Below are 10,273 nucleotides of genomic sequence, written 5' to 3' on the forward strand. Positions count from 1 at the left end.
GAATTAACTCTATATTAGGCTGTAAGGTGGACATACAGCCCCTGAAAACATCTAAGCTGATACCACAATGCAAAAGGTGTCAAGCGTATGGCCACACACAAAAATACTGTTCAAAAGAACCCAGATGTGTTAAGTGTACAGGCAAGCATTTAACAAAGGATTGCAATAAACCAACTACAATGAAGCCAAAATGTGTTCACTGTGGAGAGCCTCATCCGGCTAACTATAGGGGATGCACAGTGGCTAAAGAACTTCAAATTATTAAAAACAAAAGCATAAAAAGGAATGCGCAGCCAAATCTTCAAATTCCAAACAAAGAAAAAGTAACTAAAGTCAGTAAACTTACAACAACAAAAGAACTTTCGTATGCATCCGTGACACGAGGAGCGCAGCCACAAACATCCTCACAGTCACACAATAAGCCACTAAACCAACTTATGGATGAAAAAATGAATACCATCTTAAAGCTTTTAACCTCGTTTGATGAGAGGCTTAAAAAACTTGAGGAAAGCAATAAGGGAGCTTCCAAATATAAACAATAAAAATGTCGAACACATTAAAAATTATGGCATGGAATGCAAATGGACTGCTAAAACATCAGAACGAACTAACAGCAGTCCTAGACATAGAAAACATTGATGTATGTCTCATCTCAGAGACACACTTCAACAAAGAATCCCACGTAGAAATCAAAGGCTACAAAGTTTATCACGCGCTACATCCCCATAATACATCAAGAGGAGGAAGTGCTGTCATTATAAAGGAGAACATCTGCCATTATCAAGTAAATAAATACGAAAAAGAAGAAATACAAGCAGTGGCGGTCAGTGTAAAAACTAAGCATTGTCCTATAACCATTTCATCCATATACTGTCCACCAAGGTATTCCTTGAAAGCAGATCATTACAAAAGCCTTCTACACGATCTTGGAAACAGATTTATATTAGGAGGTGATTTTAATGCTAAAAATGTATACTGGGGTTCAAGACTGACCACAACCAAAGGAAGAGAGTTACTATGTGCTATTAGAGATACACAGTGTAAAACTTTATCGACGGGTAAACCAACCTATTGGCCAACCGACCGACAGAAAAAACCAGACTTAATTGACTTTTTTATTTATAAAAATATATCACAAAATTTTCTTCACATTGAGGAAGGTTATGACATGAGCTCAGACCACTCGCCTATCATACTAACTATAAGTGAGAGCATAATAATGAGGGAAAGCCATCCTACTTTAGTAAATAAATATACTAATTGGGAAAGCTTCAAAAAGGACTTGGAATCTGTGATAGAATTACAAATTCCTTTAAAATGCCATGAAGATCTGGAGCATGAAATCAGAAAATTTATTGTTGATATACAGAAAAGCGCTTGGAATAATACACCTACTGTTAGAAAAAGCAAAAGATCCAATAATTATCCGCCAGAAATAACAAATCTTATAGCCAAAAAAAGACAACAAAGACAGATATGGCATCATACGAGATTTCCACATGATAAAACAGTCCTTAATAATCTTACTAAAAGACTGAAAAGAACAATTCAAAAGTTTCAAGATGAATCAATGGATATCTTCCTTAGTCATCTAACTAGTGATCGTACAACAGATTACTCCCTTTGGAAAACCACAAAAAGTTCAAAAAAACCAATGACGCATATCCCACCAATCAAAGATGTGAATGGGAAGTGGGCAATCAGCAACGAACAAAAAGCAGCAAGATTTGCACAACATTTGGAGCAAATTTTCAAACCCAATGAAGAGAATGAACACTTCGCTTTAGTAGAAGAAACAGTAAATGATGAGCTAGAAATAAGACTAGTCACTCCAAGAGAAGTATCCAGTGAAATTAAACGACTTAGCCGAAAGAAAACACCTGGCTATGATCTCATTACTGGAGAAATCCTTAGAAACCTTCCGCGGAAGGCTATTGTAAAACTAACTACAATCATTAATGCTACCTTTAGGCTTAAGTGTGTGCCTGATGTGTGGAAAATAGCCGAAGTAATAATGATACCAAAACCTGGTAAACCGCCACATGAGACTACTTCATACCGGCCGATCTCTCTGCTGCCGATCATGTCAAAATTATTTGAAAAACTATTCTTGAAACGGTTAAAACCCATAATCGAGGAAAGAAACTTAATTCCTGAGTACCAATTTGGATTCAGAGAACGCCATTCTACAATAGACCAAGTACATAGGATAACCAATATAATTGAAAAGGCTCTAGAAGAAAGAAAAGTTTGCTCCACGGTATTTTTGGATGTGGCGCAAGCATTTGATAAAGTATGGCACGAAGGGCTTATATACAAACTAAGAAATATGCTCCCAAAACAGTTTGCTGACATCTTAGAGTCTTACTTATCACAACGTATGTTTAGAGTAAGGCAAGATGATGCATATTCAGAGCTTAAGCCTATAAAAGCTGGAGTACCGCAAGGAAGTGTCCTGGGTCCTATTTTGTACTTGTTGTACACTTGCGATATTCCTGAGTTAGAAAACAACACCATTGCAACATTTGCGGATGACACAGCTATAATGGCTACAGGTGACACTCAAGAAGAAGCAGTAGAAAAAGTTCAGACAGCTGTTAATACGATCTTTGAATGGACGAAAAAATGGAGAGTAAAACTCAATGAGTCTAAATCTATTCACATAGACTTCACAAACAAAAAGCCAAATTATCATCCGGTATACATAAATAATCATGTAATACCTTATCAAAATACAGCTAAATATCTGGGTATGACTCTAGACGCAAAGCTTCGCTGGAAGGCTCATGTCAAAAAGAAACGCGAGGAGCTAGAGCTTCGCTATAAAGCTATGTACTGGCTAATTGGCAAGCATTCTTCACTCTCAAAGCAAAACAAGTTACTCTTGTATAAACAAGTCCTTATGCCTTTGTGGACTTATGGTAGTCAGCTTTGGGGCTGTACCAAACAAAGCAATATCACTATCATACAACGATTCCAAAATAAAGTACTGAGAGAGATCGTGAATGCTCCTTGGTACATTAGAAATGACGACCTACATCGGGACCTTAAAGTAGATCTCGTCACGGACATAATTAAAAAGAACGCCGAAGCTCACGAACGCAGACTTCACCATCATGTGAACGTCGAGGCTATCCAGCTCCTTGACAACACGGACATAGTGAGAAGACTGAAAAGGACAAAACCTTTTGAGTTAGTTTAGTGAAGTGTCAGTGTAATATAGTGAGTGCTATTCATAAAGAACACATGAACAAAGTGTCTTCGCCTTAAATAGAGACATTAAGAAAAGTGTTAATGGACACATTCTTAGACATACTATACCTAGCAAATTAAGTTAGATTTATATTACTCATTAGCCTATAGTAAAAGGCTAGATCGTAATTTTCAATAATGATACCTTAGGTTCATTATTTTAGTTAAAAAAAAAAAAAAAAAAAACTATAGTCGAGCCAATTTAATAGGCAACATTTGACGTCTATCAATTTTATCTTCAAAGAGAGGTATTAACCTGCTTAAAAACATCGATTAAACTGAATTAATCGATACGGATTTGAAATATTTGTCAATCGAATTTATTAATTTATGATGATTTTTATTCACAAGTAATCAATGCATTCGATTCTAGATGTCAGATTTCGATTTTTAGAGTAACGTCTCTGGTATTTAAAAAGAAAAAAGGTTTATTGGCACAAAATTGTAGCGACGTCAGTTCTTCAATTCAGAAATTGTTTATTATGTTTAGTATGGTTTATCAGTAAAATGAAATCTTAAAATTACTTGTATCGGTCTTTATTATTATAAATATGTAATCATAATTGAAAAAAGTTAAGCAAATGTGCAGTTCTAACAAAACGAAATATCATGTTATTCTATGTCGTCGTTACTAGGTTACGTTGTTGAATTTTGTTGAACTGTCAAATGTTGCCTATTAAAATGGCTCTACTATAACTTCGCTGACTGTATCATCGGTACAGTCAGCTACAAAAATATAAATAATTTTTAAAATAATAATCTTTATTTTAGAAATCCGACACCGGAAGTGACAGAACTCCTTCCTTTCACACGGCCGGAAGCTACGTCAAGATTCATTGAATTTCATGAATATAGATGTACTATGTATTCGTTGAATCAAGACCTTTCTACAAGAGAATGGCCTTCTGGGATTTCCATTACGAATGGCCTTCTGGGAATTTGGGAAATAGGTACATAAATAAAATGAACTAAAATACAATGCTATCTGTTTTTATTTCAATACTTAACTCAATTAATTGAGTTATTTACAAATTATTAAGTATACGTTATCCATAAGTATTAAAACAAGCTACACCTTAACAATCAACTGAATGGAAACTAAAAAATTATCACAATGACTAAAAAGCATAATAATTTATAATCAATAATATCAAGTGAATAACAATACTAATTTCATCTATCTGTGTCATCTATACTAATATTATAAAGCTGAAGAGTTTGTTTGTTTAAACGCGCTAATCTCAGGAACTACTGATCCGATTTGAAAAATTCTTTCATTGTTAGTGTTGGCACCATAAATTGGATATTGATAATCTGTGGTACACACAGCGTCATCTGGCAACACTATATTTCGGGAAGACATCTTTGATTTTACATTGGTCATATACACGGCATTCTATACAATCCTTTTCTGTTAATTACTATTTACAATTGTTACATGAAATAAAATATACATTGAGATTAATTGCTTTCTATTATACAACCCGACATACATAACAGATTGGCGACGAGGACGGAGGAAGTGGAAATTCAATACTAATAATCAAGTGAAGAACATCGTGCGTACGTCGACCCATGTGCTCCTAACACCTTTTCCTTTGTTCCAAGGGTTCCACATCCCGTGATGATAACCCGCTTCACAACCTCCTTTTTCCTTTACAATAATATACAATACATTACAAGTACGCAAAATGGAACAGCAATTGGGGCAAGTATTATCTCAAATGTTAGAAACTATTCGAGGAATTCAAGTACAACAAGCGCAATTACAACAACAATTACAAAATACGGATAAATCGGTGAGTGGAATTACATTACAACCATACGACGAAAACAATGAAAGTTTCGCATCGTATTTACAAAGGTTAGAAAATTACATTAATTTAAAAGGAGTCACAAATGATAAAACAAAATCACAGATTTTTCTGAACTGCATTGGTCCTAAATACTACCAAGTTTTACAAAATATTACAGCACCTGATTCTCCGAAAACTAAATCATATTATGACCTGATACAATTATTGAAAAACCATATCGCACCTGAACCCGGTGAAGTAGCCCAACAGCACAAATTTTGTTTAAGACAACAATACGAATGTGAAAGTATTTCGAATTATGTTGCTGGTTTAAAAGAACTAGGGGGAAAATGTAACTTTAAATGTGCGAGCTGTCAACACAGCACATTTGAAACTCATCTGCGAGTACAATTCATACGAGGTCTCCGGAGTACAGAAATAAAAGAAAGATTACTACAAGAAAGCTCATCTACAAAGGTTGATGATTTAATTAAGATTGCAATGGCGATTGAGACATCAAAAGCTGAAACAAAAGAAATGTGTTCTGGCCAAGTAAACATTAACAAAATTTCAACAAAATCAAATCATTTCAAAATTAAAACAAACATACAGCAACCTACAAAAATAAATACATACAAAAGAAAAAATATAAATAAATCATACAATTCATATCACAAGAAGAAGAGAGAAATAAAATGTTTTCGCTGTGGCAAAGAAAACCATACAGCAAGACAATGCCGTTTGAAAGATAAACTATTTTGCAAGAAATGTAAGATAAAGGGACATATACAATCGGTATGTTTCAAAGATCAAAAACAACTTGACTTAGTACAGGATCAATTCACCGAGGAAGATGAAATATATGAAATACATAAGATATTTAACAATAACATACACAGTGATAAATTTAACATAACCTTATTATTAAATGGAAAAATACATACTTTGGAACTGGATACAGGCGCTGCAGTTACTACATGCTCAACAAATTTTTATGAGAAATATTTTAGTAATCTGAAACTTAAAAATACATCAGTAAAGTTAAGAACTTACACAGGAGAAATAATACACCCATTAGGAACTTGTAATTTAAATATTCAGTATAAGAACACAGTTATTGAAGGAAGAATCTTTGTAATTGACCGCGAAGTAGACACCGTAGTTGGAAGAGAATGGCTTAGGAAATTGAACTTAAATTTTGAATTAAATACAATATACAAAGAAGAACAAGACATAACAGAGAAAGAATTCAAATATAAATTACAAACATTATTAGAAGAATATAAAGAGTTATTTACAGAAGAAATAGGTGAAATTAAAGATTATCAAGCAGCATTTAAATTGAAAGAAGGTTCAGTTCCAGTTTACTTAAAGCCACGCCCAGTACCATTTGCATTGAAAAATCAAGTAGAGGCAGAAATTGACAGATTAGAAAAAGAAGGCATATTAGAAAAGGTTACATACTCACAGTGGGGTACACCAATTGTCCCCGTGTTGAAACATAATGGAAAGGTACGACTATGTGCCGACTACAGAGCTACATTAAATAAAAACCTAGAGAATGACAATTATCCAATTCCCCGAGTTGAAGAGATATTTTCAAAGCTCAGCGGTGGTAAATATTTTTGTACATTGGACATTAACCAAGCGTATTTACATATGAAGACAAGTGATGATACAGCAGAGATGCAAGCCATAAGTACATGTAAGGGCACATACAAAGTAAGAAGACTGATGTTCGGTGTGAAAATAGCACCAAATGTTTGGCAAAGATACATGGATCAGACACTACAAGGATTAGACGGTACAGCTTGTTTTTTCGATGATATCGCTTTACAAGGACATTCATACATACAATTACTACAAAGAATCCGAAAGGTATTTAATAAACTTAAAGAATGTGGATTACATCTAAACAGGAAGAAGTGTCAATTTTTTCAAAAATCAGTTACATATTTGGGACATAAAATAAATGAAAAAGGATTACACCCTACAGAAGAAAAGATAAATGATATAAAGAATAGCCCACGTCCCACAGATGTTACATCTCTACGTACTTTCTTAGGAATGATAAATTATTATCAACAATTTATATCTAATTTGGCATCTAAACTAAATCCTTTATACAAGCTATTACAGAAAGATACAAAATTTATATGGAATAAAGAATGTGAACAAGCATTTCAAGAGTTGAAAAATGAACTATGTGGAGAAAGAGTACTTATACCATTCCATGAGAACTTACCTGTCACATTAGCTACAGACGCATCTCCTACAGGATATGGAGCTGTTTTATCACACATTATGCCGGATAAAACTGAACGACCTATAGCATTTGCATCAAGATCTTTAACTAAAGCAGAAAAAGGTTACAGTCAGTTGGATAAAGAAGCAGCAGCTCTAGTATGGGGATTAAAGAAATTTTTTCAATATTGTTACGGCAGGAAGATATTACTCATTGTAGATAATCAACCATTAGCTAGAATTTTACACCCAGAGAAAGTTACACCAGCTACAACAGCCATACGACTAGTACACTATGCAAACTTTTTAGCAGGATTTGACTATGAGATACGATTAAGGAAGACTACAGAACATGCGAATGCCGACTATTTTTCAAGAATACAATATACAGATACAACTGATAGGAATGAGACAATGACAGACGATGAAGCGTTTTACCTAAATCAAATTGCAGAAATGCCAGTTTCATTAAAGGAAATAAGAGAAGCTACAGCCACTGACCCTGAGTTACAAAAATTATACATAGAGATACAGTCAGGAAGAGAAGATACAGGAAGACTATACGAATATTCGTTACAAAACAATTGCATATTTTATGGCATAAGAATTGTAATACCTAAAAAATTACAACCTCAAATATTAAAAGAACTACATACAGCTCACACCGGTATTGTGAAGATGAAGGCGTTAGCCAGAAGCTACGTCTGGTGGAAGAATATAGACATGGATATAGAGAACATGGTAAAGCAATGTAAAACATGCTGTTTAATGAAGAACAACCCTACTAAAGTACCTATACACATCTGGGAATATCCGAAAGAACCATGGAGTAGAATTCATATTGATTACGCAGGACCATTCATGAATCAATATTTTCTTATTGTGGTAGATGCCTACACAAAATGGTTAGAGGTAATACCTACTACTTCTATCACAGCTACAGCTACTATTAATATTTTAAAGAAAATCTATACTACGTTTGGCTTACCAGTTACCCAAGTATCTGATAATGGAAGACAATTTAGATCAGAGGAAATGTTAAGATTTTTAAAGGAAAATGGAATTCAAGCAAAGTTTACAGCACCATTTCACCCATCTACAAATGGTCAAGCAGAAAGATATGTACAAACGGTTAAAAATAAACTTAAAGCAATGATGAACGAAGAAGGATCTGTACAAGATAAGTTACAAAGATTTTTAATGATGTATAGAAAAACACCTAATAGCTCTACAGGGCAGAGTCCAGGAGAAATGATGTTTAAAAGAATATATAGAACAAGAATAGATTTAGTGAAAAGAAAACAAGAAGTTAGAGATTGCAACAATGAAGAATTAAAGGTAAACAAAGAGTTTAAACCAGGGGATAGAGTACAAATAAGGATGTATGATAGTAACAAATGGAAATTTGGAAGAATATTAGAGAGGAAAGGAAAATTACATTACGAGGTGGAAGTAGATGGAAAGATACATCACAGACATATTGATCAGATAATAAAGACATCTTGTTTGAGTGAGAACTTCAATACACCAGATACTTACCGACCAACGTACCTGCAAGAGAATTCACCTACACCAGCTTCACCTGAAAAAGAATGCATACAACCTAGCCCTACAGTAATATTACATACAAGTCCTACTCGAAGAAGATCATCTACACAGCCAGTAGAAAGTCCAGGAAAGTACCAACCAGAAAACCTTGTACCAGAAACAATTCCAGATACACATGAACCTACACCGTCCAGAATTGAAATCCGTCGTAGTACTAGGATGAGAAGACCTCCAAACAGATTGAACCTTTGAATTTATAACGAGGGAGAGTGTTGGCACCATAAATTGGATATTGATAATCTGTGGTACACACAGCGTCATCTGGCAACACTATATTTCGGGAAGACATCTTTGATTTTACATTGGTCATATACACGGCATTCTATACAATCCTTTTCTGTTTATTACTATTTACAATTGTTACATGAAATAAAATATACATTGAGATTAATTGCTTTCTATTATACAACCCGACATACATAACAGTTAGATAGCCCGTCGAGGAAGGCTATAATATCATCACGATAAGTCCAACAGGGTGGAGGTAAAACCGCAGGGCACAGCTAGTATTAAAATAAGGATAATCTTTCTTTAATAAAAAAAAGCTAGAAAAATATTCCTGTTTCCCACAAAACCGTAGCAAGAATGCTATCAAAATAGCGAACATATTACAATTTTATTTTATTGAAGGTATTTGCGAGGGCATGTTAAACAAAATCTTTCTCTTCTGTCGTCTCTGTAGGAATTTCTTGAAGTGAAATATTTAATTTTAAAATGTATTACGAGCTTGATCTCGAGAGAGAAAAAAGAGACAGACTAACAACTACGAACGAATTATTTCACGGTAGGTATTACTGATAACACTCACTGTACTCTTTCACTCTTTCACGTAAAAACCTGCTGTACGGATTTGTATGAAACTTTACAGCATGTAATATAGATGTCAAAGCAACAAATGATCAATATAAATATTTGAAACTGCGCGAAACAACACAGGTTTTATAGAAAACTAGAGGTCCGCCCGAGCTTCGCCCGTGGTAAGTACATATTTCGCAATAAAAGGTAGCCTATGTCCTTTCTCGGGTATCAAAATATCTCCATAACAAATTTCATGCAAATTGGTTCAGTAGTTTAGGCGTGATTGAGTAACAGACAGACAGACAGAGTTACTTTCGCATTTATAATATTAGTATGGATTGAAAAGGATTGAATGAAAAATCGATTCCTTATTTCGTCAATATCTTTATTTTGCTCTTTGAAAACAAGCTTGAATACAAAAATCGTCCAAATTAGTCGTTCTATATTATGTACGACAAATGTCAGACGTACAATGATCTACAATAAGGTTATTTTTTATGAGATTATTGCTTTATTTCAATCGTATTATCAATTGAGCTGAAATTTTGTATTCATATACAGTACTCCCAAACTAA

General features: G+C 34.1%; 1 protein-coding gene across 1 annotated transcript; it reads left to right on the plus strand.

Annotated features, from left to right (window-relative positions):
- Positions 1-4,943: 4,943 nt before the first annotated feature.
- Positions 4,944-9,092, plus strand: LOC123704269 (uncharacterized protein K02A2.6-like). The gene is made up of 3 exons (XM_045652579.1): positions 4,944-5,051; positions 6,150-6,926; positions 7,188-9,092. Exons 1-3 carry the CDS (start codon positions 4,944-4,946, stop codon positions 9,090-9,092), a joined length of 2,790 nt encoding a protein of 929 aa, XP_045508535.1.
- The last annotated feature ends 1,181 nt before the right edge of the window (positions 9,093-10,273 follow it).

This window comes from Colias croceus, chromosome 29 (assembly GCF_905220415.1).
Source record: "Colias croceus chromosome 29, ilColCroc2.1".
NCBI lineage: Eukaryota > Metazoa > Arthropoda > Insecta > Lepidoptera > Pieridae > Colias > Colias croceus.